The 19289-nt window shown below is 49.1% G+C and overlaps 5 protein-coding genes across 5 annotated transcripts; 2 read left to right on the plus strand and 3 right to left on the minus strand.

Moving 5' to 3' along the window:
- Positions 1 to 158: 158 nt before the first annotated feature.
- Positions 159 to 5278, plus strand: LOC101772083 (ultraviolet-B receptor UVR8). Its single transcript, XM_004975605.4, has 11 exons — positions 159 to 642; positions 750 to 1083; positions 1240 to 1321; positions 1681 to 1836; positions 2659 to 2832; positions 3172 to 3243; positions 4053 to 4124; positions 4288 to 4406; positions 4534 to 4619; positions 4699 to 4751; positions 4838 to 5278. The coding sequence occupies exons 1-11, from the start codon at positions 555 to 557 to the stop codon at positions 4928 to 4930; spliced, it is 1329 nt and encodes a 442-aa protein (XP_004975662.1). The 5' UTR covers positions 159 to 554; the 3' UTR covers positions 4931 to 5278.
- Positions 5279 to 7247: 1969 nt separating this feature from the next.
- Positions 7248 to 8627, plus strand: LOC101772765 (vasodilator-stimulated phosphoprotein-like). The gene has a single exon (XM_004975607.3). It carries the CDS (start codon positions 7606 to 7608, stop codon positions 8281 to 8283), a length of 678 nt encoding a protein of 225 aa, XP_004975664.1. The 5' UTR covers positions 7248 to 7605; the 3' UTR covers positions 8284 to 8627.
- A 1118-nt stretch (positions 8628 to 9745) lies between these two features.
- LOC101773175 (acyl-coenzyme A thioesterase 13) lies at positions 9746 to 12636 on the minus strand. The gene is made up of 3 exons (XM_004975608.4): positions 12320 to 12636; positions 12042 to 12185; positions 9746 to 10206 (listed from the first exon to the last, which is right to left on the minus strand). Exons 1-3 carry the CDS (start codon positions 12494 to 12496, stop codon positions 10063 to 10065), a joined length of 465 nt encoding a protein of 154 aa, XP_004975665.1. The 5' UTR covers positions 12497 to 12636; the 3' UTR covers positions 9746 to 10062.
- Positions 12637 to 13566: 930 nt separating this feature from the next.
- Positions 13567 to 16486, minus strand: LOC101773724 (protein disulfide isomerase-like 1-2). Its single transcript, XM_004975609.4, has 10 exons — positions 16251 to 16486; positions 16131 to 16161; positions 15723 to 16010; positions 15436 to 15624; positions 15232 to 15357; positions 14884 to 15021; positions 14680 to 14796; positions 14444 to 14561; positions 14182 to 14294; positions 13567 to 14058 (listed from the first exon to the last, which is right to left on the minus strand). Exons 1-10 carry the CDS (start codon positions 16445 to 16447, stop codon positions 13807 to 13809), a joined length of 1569 nt encoding a protein of 522 aa, XP_004975666.1. The 5' UTR covers positions 16448 to 16486; the 3' UTR covers positions 13567 to 13806.
- Positions 16487 to 16805: 319 nt separating this feature from the next.
- LOC101769697 (pentatricopeptide repeat-containing protein At2g13600) lies at positions 16806 to 18959 on the minus strand. The gene has a single exon (XM_004977945.3). The coding sequence runs from the start codon at positions 18909 to 18911 to the stop codon at positions 16848 to 16850; it is 2064 nt and encodes a 687-aa protein (XP_004978002.1). The 5' UTR covers positions 18912 to 18959; the 3' UTR covers positions 16806 to 16847.
- Between the last annotated feature and the right edge of the window lie 330 nt (positions 18960 to 19289).

The raw sequence follows: 19289 nt of genomic DNA on the forward strand, positions 1-19289 counted from the left end.
CGCCGCCCCCCTCCTCCAAACCACCCGCCCCATCCTCACCCACCCGCTGCCAAGCGGGGCCAGCACTGCCCCGGCCCCGCGCGTCGGTGACGTACACGGGCGGCCGCGAGCGAGCACGGGACAGTGGCAAACCGGGGTCGTCGTCGTCCACCTCCACCCTCCCCGTCCTTAATGACGCGCTAATCAGCGAGCTTAACCCCACCGGCTCGAGCGAGCTTGCTGATGCTGTAGCGGCGCGGGCGCCGGGGCGGGCGGCATTAGCGTGCGGCGTCACATGGGTGTGGGGGTGTCGTGGGGGCTTGTACGCTAGCCATTAATACGGCAGGTCGCCCATCCCATCGCGCCCGCCGCGCCCCCGCCCGTCTTCCTTCCTCCCCTCCCCCCCACGCCCGCTTAAATCCCCCGCGCGTCTCGGTCGCGCACCCCACCCCGGCCGCCGGCTCTCCCGTCGCTTCCTCCCCGCGCTCGCCGCTCCCCGTCTCGTCCGCTCGTTCGATTGGCGGCTAGCCGCGTGCTGGTTGGTGGCTGTCGGGCGCCGCGGCCCAGTCGAGGAGATGGACTCGGTCATGGCCGCCCCCGACGCGCCGCCGCAGGCCGTCGTGCTCGTCTCCGCCGGCGCCAGCCACTCCGTCGCGCTCCTCAGTAAGCCTACGCATTTCGTCGAGTACGGCTGTGGTGGTTGATTGCGCTTTCCGCTGACAAGTGGCCGTGCTTCTCTGCTTTTTTTACCCCCCGTGTCTGCTTGCCAGCGGGCAATGCGCTGTGCTCGTGGGGCAGGGGCGAGGACGGGCAGCTCGGGCACGGCGACGCCGAGGACCGGCTCGTGCCCACGGTGCTGAGCGGCTTTGACGCGCCCGGGATCACGTCGGTCATCTGCGGCGCCGACCACACCACCGCCTACTCCGAGGAGGAGCTGCAGGTCTACAGCTGGGGGTGGGGGGACTTCGGGAGGCTGGGCCATGGCAACTCCACCGACGTCTTCACGCCCCAGCCGGTCAAGGCGCTGCAGGGGCTCAAGATCAAGCAGATTGCCTGCGGGGACAGTCATTGTCTCGCCGTCACCATGGCCGGAGAAGTGCAGAGGTTAGACGGCTACTGACAGTTAGTAACCGCTAAGCATGTTTGACAAATTGTTTGATAATCAGTTTTTGTCAAGTTTCACATCATAGTATTCTGTTGCTCTACCTGAGTTTTGCGTTCACCTATTTTATTGTCTGATCCTTATTTGTTTATTTGTAGTTGGGGCCGTAACCAAAATGGACAGCTAGGCCTTGGAACTACTGAAGACTCGCTGCTCCCACAGAAGATTCAGGCTTTTGAGGTAAAAAAAAGGAGACACTAAAATCTTCATATAGATTGATCTAGATCATACTAGGAAAAGTTTTTGGACTACCTTATTGCACTTCGACACTTGTTCAATGCAGCGAACTAAGTCGCATAACATGTTTATGTGAATCACGACTATGAGTTGAAGTGTCAGATTCGTATCTTCCTAGATGTGTAACAATACACTAGCTATAATAATGAGATATACCATAGCTGTGCTGTCACTATGTTCCCCAATAATGGTGATGTGAACATCAGCCCTTACCCATTACATCTTGTTCCTTCTGGAGAGCTATCACCATTTGTCAATGTCCGGTGCAATGCAGTTAAGTGCTTATGGTCCTATATTTGTAGGGTGTTTGTGTGAAAATGATTGCTGCCGGTGCCGAACATACTGCTGCAGTAACTGAAGACGGTGACCTCTATGGATGGGGTTGGGGTCGATATGGAAACCTGGGTCTTGGGGACCGTAATGACCGTCTGCTTCCGGAAAAAGTATCTTCTGTGGAGGTAAATTATCCAACTGTCTCGCTCTTTTAGTTTGAAATCAACATGTCAACTCAACTGATTGTCTACTAACACCTTCAGCACTTAAAACTGCATGAAAATTGACCATTCCATCTTGGACCTGTTGCAAGTCAAAACACACTTGTTATTCTTTACTTGATCCATGAGATATGTCACCTGGGCATATCTTCAGCTGTGAGTTACTCATTTCTTATCTGTACCTATGTTGTTTTTTGAAAGTAAATATGTACCTATGTTGTCATCTTGAAACATCCCTCAACCAAAACCACCCTCGGAAGCTAATCTTTTTTCACGATAGAAACCATCAAAATACATAGAGTTCAGCTGATTAATCCGAGGTCTTTGTTCTTGTCTACTTTATCCAAATGATCTATCTTTCAAATATAAGCATGCACTTCTACCAATTATATTTTCCAGTCCTGACAAAGTAAAGCACTAGTATGCCATCATCCAAGCACATAGTAGATGTTAAATATCTGATTTATTGGCTCCATAGTTAGTGAAAAGGTTTTTCCTTATTATAATGAGTATTTTCTATTTTCCTCGTTTTTAAATGTATGGCAGTTAAGACCAGCTATTAGTAAATCAGATATTTATCACCCGCTATGTGAAACAAATCTAAACAAACTAATCTCAGAATCCAGTTTTCCCTGCAGCTTGATCTTATTAATTCTTTCAATAAGTTAGGGTTACTTTCACAAGGATATGGTCATTAGGTTGTGTTCTCGTATTTTCCTTTTACTATTATTTCTCTTTCTGTTGTTCCAGGTTGTTCTATATTCTTATGTTTTGCCTTTTTTGTAGGGTGAGAAGATGGTGCTTGTTGCATGTGGATGGCGCCATACCATTACTGTTTCTGACTCTGGTACAATGTACACTTACGGTTGGAGCAAATATGGTCAATTGGGACATGGTGATTTTGAAGATCATTTAGTTCCACATAAACTTGAAGCTTTGAAAGATAGCACTATATCCCAGGTAAGCTACATTCCCAGACATGATTTCATGAAGGATTAATACAATCACACATTTAGTTTTCACTTTTGTGGGCTTTGGAAAGACACTGCTATGCACAGGCAGACAGTGTCAGAGACATAACTTATGCTGAAAACTTGAAGAATGCAATTTTTACATGTTGTCTGTACTCTGTAGTATAAACGTTCTTTTATTTTATATACAAAATAATTAGGAAGTCTCCCCCAAAAAACTTAATTCCCTGTCTGACTAAATTAGCATGTTGTCAAGTCTTCTTGAAATCTTAATTATTATCTGAGCTTTGGAAGAAAAGTTTATAATACACGTGTTCTGCTGATTTAGATTTCAGGTGGTTGGAGGCATACGATGGCACTTACATCAGAGGGAAAGCTTTATGGGTGGGGGTGGAACAAGGTCATTCTCTTAGTGCCTCTACTTCCTTTTGTGCCCCATAATTGCTTTTTCATTCAAATTGCACAAGCAAGATTCTATTATACTTTTATCGATGAAGTTTCCATGATGATTGAAAACTTCTGCTACACAGTTGAAAACAAGTTGAACCTTCCCTCGGTCAACTTGACAAACTTAGTTCAGAATTTGAACATTGTTCTTGTTACAAGGAATATGATTGAAGATAGATCGCTTGGAAAATCTCCATTGTTCTCCACTATAGGGAACATAGTCTATATATTGTCACAACTTTAAGCTATATCCAATCTCTTGATAAAACTCCCTAGCATAGGTGTTAAACCCTTTGGTTATCCCTCTTATCATTTGAGTTGTCTGTTAAATTCCTTGGCAGCCATTGACCAGTGGTAGATTGTCTTTCACCACTTTACTCCAATTTATTGTTGTTTAATGGTAATGGGGAATGCAAATTGGATATCCCTACAAAGTTGGTCATTTATCTCATATCGAGCTCGGTTATACCTGGTATCAAGAACATTCAATTATACATTTATACCTATGAAGCTCTTATCATTATCAGTCAGCAAATGTGTGCCAATCCTTACAACTCAAATAACTTAATGTAAAATGGTTAGTTTAAAGTTCTGAACTTAGCCTGTCCTGTTTTACTACTCTAGTCACAGGTTGTGCTCAGGTCTATTTCGGTACTGAGCTTTGCTTGAGTGCCAGCTCAATTGTATTTTATTTTCACTTCTCCATGTGATTTTTTTCTATCATTTTTTACACTGATTGTGTTTCATATTTTGAGCCTGCAGTTTGGACAAGTTGGAGTTGGCAACAACGATGATCATTGTTCACCAGTACAGGTTCATTTTCCAGAGGAACAGGTATGGCATGTTTGTGGGAGGGTTTTATGCCGAACTTGTGCTCAACTAAATGATCTGCGTAGTACATGCATCACAAAAAGTCTCAGACACAACACTAATGGTCGTTCATTGATTCATGTGAATGGAGATTGCCAACTTCTGCTTATTACTGCTGTTTCTGCAGAAAATTTCCCAAGTTGCTTGTGGATGGAGACACACACTCGCCCTTTCCGAAAAGAAAAACGTTTTCTCCTGGGGAAGGGGTACTAGTGGACAGCTCGGCAATGGAGAAATAGTTGACAGGTGGTTCCCATCTAGTTCACTTGCTCAATATCTTTTTCTTTTTTCCGGAAGAAACTCGATATCTTATATTTGCTATCTATATGTGCTCTTCCGTGCTAACAATTTATCGACCTGTGCCATCCTGAAGGAATACACCTGTGCTGATTGACGCCTTAAGCCCAGACGGTTCTGGCTGCAAGAAGTTAGAGTCATCCGCAGCAGCTCCATTTGCAGGTTTGTATCACATCGTGCTCTAGTAGCTGCAGATGCTTTTACGGACATGCCATTGACGTGTATGCGCTATGTTTTCCAGCCAAGGTCTGGGTCTCTCCGTCAGAGAGATACGCCATAGTTCCTGATGAGAATGTAAGTTCAGTTCCCACCTGTTTAATTCCAAACAAATTACTCGCTGATGTTGCTGAACTGAAGTTCCTCTATGTGCTCATGTGCAGGTTCCCAAATCAGGCGAAGGCACCGCGCGCGGCAACGGGGCGGACGCGAACGTGCCGGAGAACGATGTAAAGAGAATGCGCGTGCAGTCGTAGTCCTACCACCATCTCCCCCTCCCTTAACCCTAGTACACTATAAAGAAAGAACCGGTTGCCTTAGTCCCTGCTGTTTCCTACCCAGAGGTGTTCGATTTTGTGCATTCTGTTCAGCCGAAGTGCTCCCTCTCTCTCCGGTGCGAACCTCCTCCTGCTGTTGGGACCTGAGATGGTGACATTGTCTCTCCTGGTGTTAAGAACTCGATCTGAGATGGTGCCGTTGCCTCGCAGCAATGTGTGATTCGCCTCGTGGAGGTGACTTGCAAAATCAGGCTTACACTGCTGCAAAATCAGGCTCACACCGCTCTCCAGCATCTGCTGTTAAGATGTGTTTCTGGGTCTTTTACATTCCGTGGAGGGTACAATAAGCGCCTCATCCTCGTTCCTTCTCAAGTTGCAGATGGCCAACCAAGTTATCAAGCAGTCACACACCTCTGAATTGTCGTGGTTGGCTTTTCATTTCCACCTCGCCCAATAAACAAACAGATGTGCAGCTCGGCCTTGTCATGTCCATTATATTTGCTCGGCCTGTGAGCGCGGCGGCCCAGGCGCAGGAACGAAGAAGCGCGTTGCCGGGCGGGGCCGTAGTGGCAGCGCAGGCACGCACGGACCCGCCGAGGCGCCGGACCCAAATGTGTTGGCCATGGCTGACGGGCTGGCGCGCGTGGTGGCCTCGTCTGCGCGCGGGGAAAAGAGAGAGCATCAGACCATCAGTGCATCACCAGGCATGTGCGTGGCTCTTGTTAGTTGTTGTACGTACGTTGCACGCGTCTTTGAGCCCTTTGGGTCCTTTCCGGTTTTCATTTCGTGGAAAGGCTCTTTGAGAATGATACGGCAACCGAGCCACCGCGCACTTGTTGTTCCGGTCTGGTCATGCGACGCCGGGCGCACCTGACCTGACACCTCGGCCGGTGGCCCGATCGGTCGCTGCTGCACGGCATATACGTGTGACTGTGTGAGGCAAGCGTCACGCTCACGCCTCGACGGCGACACCGGTCGGATGATGGGTGTGGGTGCCCTGGGCGCGTCACGCCACGGAAACGGCCGAAGCGCTAGCACCCACCAGACAAACCCACCGCACGCCACGCCGACCCATCGGGCGTCAGGTGCCTGCCAAGCCAGCCCGCCCGTCCAGGTCGCGGTCGCGGGGACAGCCGTCGCCATCGATTGTCCATCCATCCTCCGGTCCCGTGCGCGGCAGCGACCGCGGCTCGCTCGGCGCCATCCCTCTCCGCGCCGGGACCGGGGGATCGCAGCACCGGACCAGCTGATGATGCTGTGATGCAGCCGAGCCGATGGAGCCCCGCACCTAGGCGCGGCCTACGCTTTTGCCTGCTCTGCTCGGTCCCGGGCTCCCTCCCGGCTTTGACGGGGGTCGGGGTCTCTGCTGTACGCTCTGCCAGCGGCGGACCCGGGGCGCGCGACTACGGGTGGACGTACGCCGCGCAAGCGCCCTCCTGTCGGCAGATCCATCCGCACACCCAGACGGATGGCCGGCAGACCTGGCGGATGGATGCGTCTCATCTCATCTCATCTCATCCCAACCCGACGCACGCCATCCGCTAGCCGCCGCGCGTACGTGCGCTGCTCCGGCCTCCAAAGGTACGCACATCTCCTCGTTGTCAGGGACGTCTCGCACGCAGTGGATCGATCATTCGCGACACCACCGCTGCGAATTACGTAAAAATCACTGCGAACCGACAACACAACATGGATCGGACGGATCGATCCGGGTTGTATATATAATATATATATATGGCGCGCTCGTGTCCGTACGGCCGGAGCGATCGATCGAGGAATTGAATTTTAAGTACCAACCGATATTGCCACTCAGTTTCTAAGTATCGTATTAAATAATCGGTACCAAAGGAGTATTAAAAAATAAAAAAAGAAATTCGCCGACCACACCAGCCGCATCCCGCCGTTGTCCGCCGCTCCTTGCCCTGCGCCCTCCCACCGGAGCTCCGCCGCTTCTTGCCCCACCACCGCTCCTTGCTCCGTCATGCCTGCCGACGCTCCGCCGCCGCGCCCTTCCTTCTTGCCTCCGCCACTCTTCGCCCCGCCGCCGCTCCTCACCGGTATCGCAGTGAGAGGTGCACGGAGGGGGGAGGGGTGGGGCAGCTGTGAGGGGAGGGGAGGGGCGCGCCTGGAAGAATGGGAGGAAGGGAGAAGGGAGAGAATGGAAGAATGGGAGGAAGGGAGAAGGGAGAAGGGAGGGGTGAGGTCGGCGTGAGGGGAGAAGGGAGAGAGCGAGGGAGGCGTGCGGATAAGACGGTGAGGAACGGACGTGTGCGGCCACCCGGTATCAAAGGCTGGTACCGAATGGAGGCTTCATCCGGTACTAGGTTGCACGTTAGTACCGGTTGAAACCTCCATTTGATACTAAAAGGGTTCACGAGAGTCTCGTTGGGGACTAGCTATTAGGCTCGGTATTGATGTTCATATTAGTATCAAGTTAAAATACAACCTGACCCGACGAATGGTTAGTTTTCCAGCGTTGGACGGCTTTGGACCAGCGCCACCACCTACTGGGCTGGGCCAGTCGCGGCGGCACCAGTCAGGGCTAGCTTCACCCAAGTAAGGGAGCGAACGCATTGATATCGGCAGCGACCGACGTCATCTCCAGGCTCTAGCTGGCCGTGCCGGCTACCGATCGATCCAGCCGAGCGTTAAGAATGGACGACTTCACCTTCTTCCCCGCCACCACCACGATGACGCCTGCAGAGAAGCTGCCGCCTGCCGCGGTCCCATCATCAGGCCCGCCGTCGTCGTCGGCGCCGTGCCGCAAGCTCCCGTTCTTCCGCTTCGTGCCGGCCGCCCCGCCTCCCTCTCCTGCGCCGCCGGCGGAGCCGACGAGCCGGGCCACCGGCGTCATCATGGCGGAAGATCAAGAGCCGCGGCCGCCGGAGAAGAGCGCGGGACCGGGAGCGGGAGGAGACGCCGCGGCGGCGAAGGCCGCGGAGGTAGAGGACAGGATGGACCAGCTGTGGGAGGACTTCAACGAGGAGCTGGGCCAGCTGGCGCGGGCGCGGGCGCGGCGCCGGCCGTGCGGCGGCTCCTGGCGCGACCGCCGCGACGACGGGCTGCTGGCGATGGAGGGCAGCCGCACCCGCACGTGGTCGGAGCCGTCGCCGTCGCCGCCGTCGGACGCGGAGTCGGAGCCCGCGGCGCGCGCCGGGTGCGCGCCCGTGCTGCGGCCGTCGGCGAGGGCCGCCGCCGGGGCGAGGCACTGCCGCCGCCGCGCGGGGACGTGGGTGCTGCTCATGCGGATCTTCCGGAGGCTCTTCGTCATCGAGAAGACCATCTCCGAGGCCGCCGTCGCCAGGCAGCGATCCAGCACCAGGGCGCGCTGATGGCACGCACGTGCGCTTGGCTGCTTGCTGCCCGCGCAATCGCTTCGCTTCCATGACCATGAGCGCGTGGTGAGTGACTTGGTCGGCCTGCAAGAACCATGCGTGCATGCTTCTGATGCAGGAACCATGCACCCATGGGTAAATTATGTTACTCCATTAGACATATATACAAGTAATGATCGAGATTTGTTCTTTGACGCTGTAAGCCTCTCTGTAATTAGGGTTCATTAGCAGATACAGAGAAATCAAAGTAGTCCATAGCAATGATGCAATGTCACTCCATTTCTCATTCTTCTGTCCACTTCACTTCCTCCGTATATCAATCATCTATCAATCTGATTCAACTCAATAGCATAAATGTAAAAACGAGAAAAAGGCAACGCCTATGCAAATACTTTTTTTTTATTTTTCCGGAAAGGAAGGCAAGAGTTTTGCCATGAGTTTTATTAGACGAGAGAATTTTTTTAAAAAAAGAGCAAAAAAACAGGTGTGCAAATTCTTTTTTCACTGTGCCCTTTAGTCACGAGGCGATGTCTTGTGACTCATGGTATCGTACTATCGTACCTTCGGATCTGAAGAAAGAAAGGCGCACGGCTTACCAGGACAAAGTTTTTTGGTGTGGGTTCGTGGGGATGAAAGGTGCTCGTGCTATTTTGCTTGGGAGGATGCGTGTTTTTATTTGGGCGGCTCACATAAGGACAAGGGGATTAGCTCGTACTAAAGGCAAAAAAGAGACCGCGGACGGGGACGTCCAACCTCTGTCCTACCTCATCACAACAGTAAAACCCTGCTGTGCTTCCCAAGGAAACCTCTCGATCCAAAAAGCCAGCAGTATATTGTGTAAGAATGGGAGAATAACGTCTTTTCACAATCACATCTTACTAGCATAAAAGTCGTCGTAATCTTGGACTTCAAATCAAATCCGATGTCTCTAGATAAGATCACAACAATAGAATGCTAAACATTAGAATCGTAGAGATGCAAATTCTATTGACTAAATCATAGAATCTGGGCTCTAATCTAGATCCTAAAGACGTAAAACCATATGGCAGCACCGTGAAAGTTTCCGCGTTCTGCAAGGTAATCACAAACTTCATCCCAGCAAAGAATTACTTGTACACTTAACGCGCACCACAAATTCTAAAACTGCACGAGCATAGGGATGACAGGGACAATTCTTGCAAATCATGTTGGTATCCTACCAGAAGTCAATAACAAATTGGGGTCAACTAACAAGAGAACAGACAGCAGACAGCCCACAAGGGCCTAGGGTTTGTACAATCACACAGCGTGCTGGCAGCTGGGCCTACTTCCACCAACCATCTCAGGCCGATGTAGCATGTAGGACACAAAGATTAAATATCATGCACCTTTTAGGTTGATGAAAAGACTAATGCAGCGATGAGCCTATGATCCGTTTTTTACAGAGAGAATCACCCAAGATGATGACAGACTACACTGATGCAGCAAGAGTTAAAGGATTTGATATGAATTGTGGATGGTTTACTGTGTTTCCAGTGAAGTTACAACTTACAACCCAGACACAACCTTTGTCGAAATGTATAATCTGATCATAGCTGTCAAGTGAAAACGAAATGGATAGAGCAATATGCATCACAGAACCACCCTTGACACTTAAATTCTGATAGATACAGAATTCTGAAAAAGAGAGAGACTATAAGCATTGTATGATTGTTGCCGATTAATAATGGCATGGTAATGGAGAGTTTCGCCGCAATCATGTTGATATCTTATTATCTTGTTAGCGGAAGGCAAGCCTCACAATCTGCTTGATACAGCAAGATACTTGGTATGACGGGCCTGTGCCATCAATTTTCCTGTCTTTTTCTTCCTGAAATCGACAGAGACAACACCAACGGATTTTCCAGCACGCAACAACTTTCCCTCAACCTCTATTTCTTCCTGGACAATTAACTCAAAAAGTTAAAAGTAAGTCAAAGAAATTTGTAAAGGAAGTGTGAAAACAACAAAAGGCTCAAAATTAATCTAGGCTTCTTTGAAATTAATTTGACAGGGAGCTAGCTGAATCTGGCTTCATTTCTGTCTAACTTGCAGTAGAATAACCTCAGGACCTTCAGCCTATATCAGCATGTTCTTCAATGTCATATCATAACAAGTATCAACTACTGAGATGGTTATTTTGTTTTTGATACCTACCAGATATTTTTTACAGGTATAAAGTGATACAATACTAATAACTGTTCAATAATCATGGTATAGCCAAAAGGCTCCACTCATAACTGACAACAATGGAAATGAATAGAGTGAATGTGACTCATTTATTCAACCATCATTTCTGCTTATAGACAACTCATTGACAGTAGGTAATAAAAACGCAAGTTGCTAAAGGTAACAAGCCCAAAGAAGTAATAACCATTTTATCTGGCAAAACAAGCTGTTGTCATGCCATGTTCACCGACGTAAACTCACAAAAATATTATATTCTACCTTTCTACAGGACCATGAAGCAACACTGAAGCTGAAGCTTCAAGAAGAATTTAAATAGAATGGTATTTATCTGTTCTATAAAGAAACAATATTAGACCTAACAGCATTGGACTGCCAGCAGGCACATTTGTTACACTTATACCTGAGCACAAAAGTCAAGAACAAGTAAAGTATGAAGCTATCTGCATCGAGTTATTTATTCAACAAAGAATGGGAATATCTTAATAGGTTAAAGGATGTTTTTATATACTATACTCTCTGTTCGTTTTTAGAAGCGTATTAGAATCTAAAGATGTCCTTAGAAGTGTACTTTGACCACCAATTTCTCGTACAATATATCATCAATTGCTGCAAAATATGTCATATTAAAATATATTTGAAATACAAATCTATTCATATAACTTTTATACACTAAGCATGCACATAATTTGACTAATTGCTGGTTAAAATTTATGAAACTCGACATTTTAAAATCCTTACACGACAACTAAAAACGAACAGTGGGAGCAAAAAGATGGGTAAGTGAATTAGGATTCAACAGTGACCTGTCTAAACAACCTGTCAGAAATTAAACTAAAAACACAGTTTCCTAGATTCTGAAATTATTTATGATGAATACTCCAAATCTTCTACAACAGGTAGAGAATATCATATAATGAATTCATTACCAAATCCTAATAAAATCAAAGAACTTTCACTACAATAACCACAGAAGGCACCCCCTATTTGATAAAGAGAAACTAAATTGTTTCAGGATGCCAGGAAACAATAAAAGCACAAATCTAACAACTTTCATCAAGTTCGAAGCAATTTCAGAAACTAATCCCAGCTCACTCCAACTACTCAGCTGCCAACAACTTGATAATACAGCACATTGACTAGTAGCCAGTAGTAGTAAATATTGCAGAGAAGATCTCAATCACTGAGGTATAGCACACCAAAGCTATGCACAACAGCAAGCATTAGAACCGTACCCAATCGTTGCTGATTGCAGTTTCTACGAGACATAAACCAGAACAGGCTAATCTGACATTCACCTACAAAACATGCCAGCACCACGATACAGCCTAAAAAAACATACGCCGCAAAGTATCAGAGAGTACTCACACTGAATCCCATTTCTTCAGCAAATTGGATTTCCCAATTGCCCAATTCTAGCACTAGCAGCACAAGTGCATAAACGATCCAGTTTCATCATAAATTCCGAGACCCTGAACTCCAAATTTGTTGATACAATAATAAAACACAGCCTGAAATGTGAACCGAGAGAAAAAGAGAGCCGGTCTCACCCCGACGGTAGCCACGTCGACGAAGGAGACGCTGATCTCCACGGAGACCCCGCTCCTCGGGAGCCCGCTGCAGTAGAAGACGGCCGACCCCAGCTGGTCGGCGAGCGTCGCCGTGACGCCGCTGCGGAGGTACCCCGCGGGGCTCTGCAAAGCCACCGCCGATTGGAATTCGGAGCCCAAAGCACCACACAATTCGTCACCATCTCGAGCCGAAAGAGGGTAAAGAGCTAAAGTGTCCCTAGGGCTTTCGTCGGTGGGGAGGGGAGATCGTGGCTTACGGCGTGGCGCGGGGCGACGACGAAGGAGCAGAGGAGGCGGCCGTGCTCGGAGGACTCGATGCTGACGCCTTGGAGGACGAAGGGGTCGTAGAAGTGGAGGCGGGCAGGGGTGGAGCCCGTGATTTCCTCTGCGGAGGCGGTGGGCTCGAGGCTTCGCCGCACCGCTTCCGGGTCCATGGTCGGCGGTGCGCCGGGCCGGCGAGGAGAGGGAGAGGAGGTCGCGCCACCTGAATCCGACGAGGTGCCGGCAGGCAGACAAGACGGCACGCAAATTCCTGAATCCTGAGACGAATGGAGGCTGCGTAGCGTGGCTGCGTGGGTTTGCTTATACTGACAGGTGGGGCCATGGACGGATAGATGGCAGTGTCCAGTGGCAGTGGGTGATAGGAGTACAGAAGCACGACGGGGCGTCAGGGTGGCCCCAGTTTTTCTCTTCTTTTTTTGAAATAGATTTCTTCTTTTTTTCCCTTGTAAAATATGTGCATGCTGGGCGTTCAGGTTGAATCCTCACACGATTCATCTCGCATGCTGAACAGAATATTAACAGCATAATAACGACGCCCGCGCATCTTCTGATGGAGTAGATCTCTTTTTTTTTTTCAAAAAGAAATCGCAAATAAACGAGAGACCTCCATCTGCATGAATTGGGCACAACAAAAACAGAAGGCGAACTACAATGGCCTTATTCAATTCAGTATTGTTACACGCGAACATCAGCAAATTTCAACGCAAACAACTAATGACCACGTGAGGATTATCGACAGGTCCCCACCAATCAGGATACCGGTCGGTCCTGATAGGTGGGCTCGTCCGATCACGTCAAGGTATGAAGATACGCGGAGCACAAGTTCGAAGGCTGGGCGAACGGATTCTGTCCGGATATCACGGGATACTTGTTGTAAACCTACTCTCAGATTGCTTTTCATGTAACAACCGATTAGGATTATATCATATCTGATTCTAACCCTAGGTCATCAGCTTATATAAGATGGCCAGAGACGCCCCCCGAGGGTAAGGCAACTCAACTCATCCCACCACACGATTCGTACCAGCGATCAGCAATACAATCCATCAGAACACAGAACGTATGGTATTACTCTCCGGAGATCCGAACATGTCTAAACCTTGCGTCTCTGTGTTACTATTCGAGTTACCATTCGAGTTCTTGGTCTTACGATCTCCTCCATCTACAAATTTACCACTGAGTAACCTCCGGTGGACTGCCGGTCACCAAATCCGACAGTACATTTAGCACTGCCAAATGGTTTCCAAGACAATTTATGCCAACTTATAACTGTTTTCTCCTGAACCTCGTATGAGTTTCAGTGCACAATACCACAACTGCCATGAACATTCTCACCGTGTAATCTGTGGTCTGCAGAGCGCTTCTCTACTTCTTACGAGATGCCTCTAAGCAAAAGGCGTAGAACAGATCGACGAGTTACTGAACAACAAAGAAGGATAAATAGTTGCATACGGCATCTTGGTTAGAGCTCGTCTTTCAGAATCTCTGACGGTGATGAAGATGTGATGCCCTCTTCTACACCGCCAGCTCCTGTCTGTGCCACTTCGTCCGCCGCACCAGCTTTGGGGCCCTTGTGCTTCTTGATGAAGCTGATGATGTCCTCCGCTGTCCTCCCACCATTGTACGAATAGAGGTCCCCGGTGGTCGAGTAGAAGTACATCGTCGGGTATCCCTCGACCGCGAAGTCGGTAGGGATATCGTTTGCAGTGCCATCCTGAGCAAAACCAAATGGAATTAACGAGCATGAGCAATGACTGATATGAGCACGATCATATTCATATCACACCACATAAAGGGGGGGAAAAAAGGATTGAGCATGAATGGCAAGATGGATCACCATCTTTGCAATGACGACATCTTCGTCGTCTTGCAATGAGACTGCAACTTCCTCCAAGATTGGGGCCAGCTTCCGGCAATGTCCACACCAAGGAGCATAAAACTCGATCAGTACTGTAAAGAAAAGATCATGTCAAGCATGAGTTCACAAAATAAGTACAGTACAAAGTGTAAATGAATTCTGAATGTAATCACTGATATAATCATATTGAGCTATGGGGTGCTTATTACTCAGACAACCGGTGGGAATTAGAACAACTAACCGTTTTTGCCAGAGTTGAAAACAATGTCATCAATGCTGTCAGCCACGACAACCTTAACAGGTTGGTCATTCTCCTTTGGGATTGGCTCTGACTTAACATAAGGCGTCAAGTTTCCATACTACATAAGCAAAAACAAGGCAGAACAACATTGAGTAGGAAACTATTTGACAACAAACTAAAGTACTGTGAAACAGCTTAGTAACTAAGCCATAAAGTAAAGTTAAAAAGGCCTCAACTATGTACTGCTTCAACCAGGGTATAACTTGATCAGGATCGATAGTTGGATTGAGATATTTCCCACCCTGTGCAATCACAAAAAGGAGGGGCACATCGTTCTCTTTGAGCCCAAAGTACTGAGAGCATTTGCGGGGAAGCTTGTTAGGCATCTAATGGTAGGAATTTATGACAAATAAATGCTCAGAGAAACTACAAATAACAACCTGGAAGGCACGTTCAGCGGTTTCAACATCACCAATTAGAAAACTTATGTTATTTGCACTGAATAGCTTGGCTGCTTCTTGAATCTGACTCTTGAAGGCCTCGATTCTGTCGTCACTGAAGTTCAAGAAAAGCATCGCCTGTACACCAAATTTCAAACGATAGTATTTCATGCTTTCATCAGGTATGAAAAAATAGTCCACTGCAGTCATGTGAGCACAAATTCAAGTCCAATGTGAACAACATCCCGTTACTAATGCAGAGGTAAAGGAATGACCAAATATACTTCACTATTCCACTAAAAATTCTGAAAGCAGAAATAGAACGTAATCACAATCGTGTCAACTCACTTTGGCACTAGGAGTACTGTAGTATCTCTCAAGAAACTTATGGTTTGTTGGATCATCATCGAAGGTAACTACTGTAGGGAATCCAGACACCTCAATAAATTTGTCAAGAGCATCCTTATCAAAATCCTGACAAAGATCAAGATTGGTGTTACAGTGCTAGAGTGTTACTCAGGCTCGAACTTATCACATGAAAAAGGAATATACCTGAGAATCAACAAAGAGCTCGTCAAATGGTTTAAAGAGACGAACAACTGGGCCCTTGACGGCCTGATCACCACGCGGCAGAATACTAGCATCTGACGTGTGAAAGAAATCATAATCTGATCGTTTCTTCTCTGCCATGGCCATAAAATTCTCATAATCCACACCGGCAAACTTGGGGAAAATTCCTACCTGCAACAAAACATTCACATCCATGCATCACAAGCGCATCCACCATTCTCATGGTATTCAAGAAACAAGGAACATTCATAATAGTGGTGAAAACCTACAAGAACCACTCCCTTGTCACCAATGGCGTGGACGGCCTCCTCCGCTGATCTGAGCTCGATAGAAGCCGGGCCGACCTGCTTCTTGAGGTACTCCACGATGCCATCTGCGTCCCTCGGACCACTATAGCCACGTACGTTGTTCCCTCCATTCTCTATGATCTTGATGGTGGGGTACGCGTGCACCTGGTACTTGTCCTTGACCTCCTTGTTCCTCTCCTCGTACGCATCCACCTTCGCAAGCACCACCGGCGGGTCGTGCTTCCTCAGAACGGCGGCTGCCTTCTCGTACTGCTCATGGACACGGCAAAAACAAATCAAAATGCACATCTGTCTGCGCGTCGTCGAGGGCAGGACTGGCAGTCTGGCTCAGTGGCACGTCTGTAGCAATAGGGAGCAGTGGGTTATTACCTCTGGAGCGAGTTGCTTGCAGTGGCCACACCTGCAGGTAATTGACACTTGCCAGTTAGCTGCTGTGCGGGAGTTGAGACAGGTGGTAACTGCTTAAGGAAATGAGTGAGCTGTACAAACCACGGCGCGTAGAACTCGACGACGATGAACGGGTGCTTCGCCACAACGTCCGAGAAGTTGCCGGCATCCAGCGTCAGGACTGCCTCTCTCAGCTCCACGGCAGCCTCTGCCTCAGCCAAGGAGGGTCCGGAGAGTCCGGAGAGGAGGAAATTGCCGAAGAGAAGCAGGGTGAATGGGAGCACCAGGGAGACGGCCATTGCTTAAGCTGCAACTAAAAATGCCTTGCAGAGGGTAGAACCTGAGTTAATATATCTGAAGGGGCCAAGGCGTGTTGCACTTGCAGGGATCTCGAGGAAGTCAATAGGAACTTTGTTTGCTCACTTCTCTTCGACTCCATGTTTCTGACCTTTGCTTCCAAAAGACATTAGTGAGACTTTTTCGTTGACCTTTTTATTTGGCTTCAGTAAACACTATCCTGTAAACTTTCAGGTAAGTGCTATCAAATACTGACAGTACAAAAATTTTTGTGTGCAATTGGCATTTCAACTTTCTAACTTAGTCCACAGAAGCAACCAATGAGGCTACGACTCAACAGGTCATCGAAAATATAATATCAAGTTTTCAACACGAAGTCATCTGCCTTTCAATTCTGATCTTCTAGCCGCAGGCTTCAGAGCAGTAATTTGTCAAGCAATTAGCAATTTCAGCATCTAAACTCATCCTGCTCATCTCCATCTGTATGATTCTTAAGGTATCGTGTATCTCATTCCGGCACGGATGTCGATTATCTCGCACAAGAAACACATTCATTTTCCTGCCTATCTCAATCCAACTACAGCCAGGCTGCTTACTGACACCCCTGTCCTTCATGGATCTCCTCACTCTAAAAACATCTGTCCATTTTCCCATCTCAGCATACATATTGGAGAGAAGAACATAGGGTCCAGAGTTCTCAGGATCAATCTCAAACAATTTTCCAGCTGCCCATTCCCCCAGCTCAACGTTTTTATGCAGTCTGCAAGCACCTAGCAGTGAAGCCCAGAGCACAGAGTCAGGTTCCATTGGCATGTTCTTTATGAGCTCCTCGACTTCTTTGAGATGACCAGCACGACCAAGCATGTCAATCATGCATGTGTAGTGATCTCGCGATGGAGTAATACCATGATCCTCAGTCATGGACTGAAAGTACCTCCTGCCCTCCTCAACTAATCCAGAATGACCACAGGCTGACAAAACCCCAATCATCGTGACAGAGTCTGGGCTCTCTTTGCTGCACAACATTCTCTCAAAAAGTTGCAGTGCATCTCTTGCACGGCCATTCTGTGCATAACCAACAATCATCGCATTCCAGGACACATTATCTCTGGCTGCCATTCTCTCGAAAACCTTTGCACCATCATCGATGGAGCCTGTCTTCAGGTACATGTCTACAAGGGAGTTCCCAACAAACACATCAGACTCTGGCCCAAAGTCGAAGCGGAGACCTTCCTTGAGGACATGAACATGAGCTTGCTGACCAAGCTGAAGATCAGCAATATTCCCACATGCATTGAGAACATTTCCATAAGTGTAATGCGTTGGCCAAACTGACTCTCTTTTCAGCCTGACAAAGAGCCTAAGCGTTTCTTCCTCCTCACCATTCTGCGCATACGCTGCAATTAGCACGTTCCAAGCAATGACATTCTTCTCAACCATCTGCGAGAATACTATCTGAGCATTTTCCACATTTGCAGACTTTGCATACCCTGTGAGCATGGATGTTTCGGACACAACACTCCTGGAAGCCATGGAATCAAAGACACGCCTTGCTTCCCATGTCCTCCCACACTTCGCATACATGTCCACTAGAGCATTGTTCAGCACCATGTCCTCCCTAAACCTATCACACTTTACCACACAGGCATGGACCTGCCGTCCTTCCCTCTCTGCGGCAAGGCCTGCACACGCGCTCATGACACTCGCGAGCGTCACCTCATCGGGAATGAAACCCGATGCCATCATCTCAACAAACAGAACAAGAGCCTCGCCCACGGGACCATTCTGCTCGTAGCAAGTGATCAAGCTGTTCCAGGAAACAACGTTCCGCTCCGGCATTGTGTCGAACACCCTGTGCGCATCCTCCGGGCGCTCACACTTGGCGTACATGTCCACGAGCGCGCTCCCGATGTGCACGTCCTCCGCGTGCGGAGACTTGGCGACGAGGCCGTGCACCTGCTCCCCGGTCCTCGGGTCCTTCTCCGCGGCGCAGGCGCTCAGCGCGCTGGCGAAGGAGTAGGCGTTGAGCACGAAGTCGTCGGCGTGCATGGCGGCCAGGAATCGGAGCGCGTCCCCGGCGTGCCCGCGCCCGTGCCGCGCGAGCGCCGCGACGACGGCGTTGTAGGAGCACTGGTCGGGGTCCGGGATGGCATCGAACAGCGCGCGCGCCTCGTCGGGGCGGCCCAGGCGCGCGTACGCGGAGAGGAGCGCGTTGTAGGAGAAGGTGTTCGGGAGCGGTATCCCGTCGAACACCCTGCGGGCGTCGCGGAGGCGGCCCAGCCGCGCGTACGCGGAGACGAGCGTGTTGAGCAGGAAGGTCTCGCCGGCGAAGGGGGACTTGAGGACGCGCGCGTGCGCGGCTCGGGCGGCGGGGAGGCTCGGCACGGCGCGGAGGAGGTCGGCCAGCGGCGAGGACGCGCGGAGGTGCGCGACGAGCTCGTGGCCGCCGTGGAGGTGTCGCGCCATGCCACCGCACCAAGAGGCGCGCAGTGAAGTTGTCTGACCCGCGCTTGGACGGAGCTCATGGCGTCCAAGACGAAATGAACGGCCAGGATCAGATGCGATCTCGAGAGCTAAGGCGCGCGAGAGAAGCAGAGCGGCTGGAGAACCTTGTCACATTTTGCGTTAGGACACTAAACTTAAAAATGAATGTTCAGGCTTTCTTTGGTTGGACTTTCCAACCTGCTTTTGCTTTTGCAAAAGTCAAAAGCCAACCAAAAGGTTCCAAAATCATTGATACTTTTACCCAAAAGCAGCTTTAAATTAATGTTCTGAGCCTGAGAACACCCTGAAGCCAGGAGATGTCATCCAGTACCGTGAATGTGGATACCGCATCCTCTACAA

The sequence above is a fragment of the Setaria italica genome, chromosome VII (genome assembly GCF_000263155.2).
Source record: "Setaria italica strain Yugu1 chromosome VII, Setaria_italica_v2.0, whole genome shotgun sequence".
Classification (NCBI taxonomy): Eukaryota; Viridiplantae; Streptophyta; class Magnoliopsida; order Poales; family Poaceae; genus Setaria; species Setaria italica.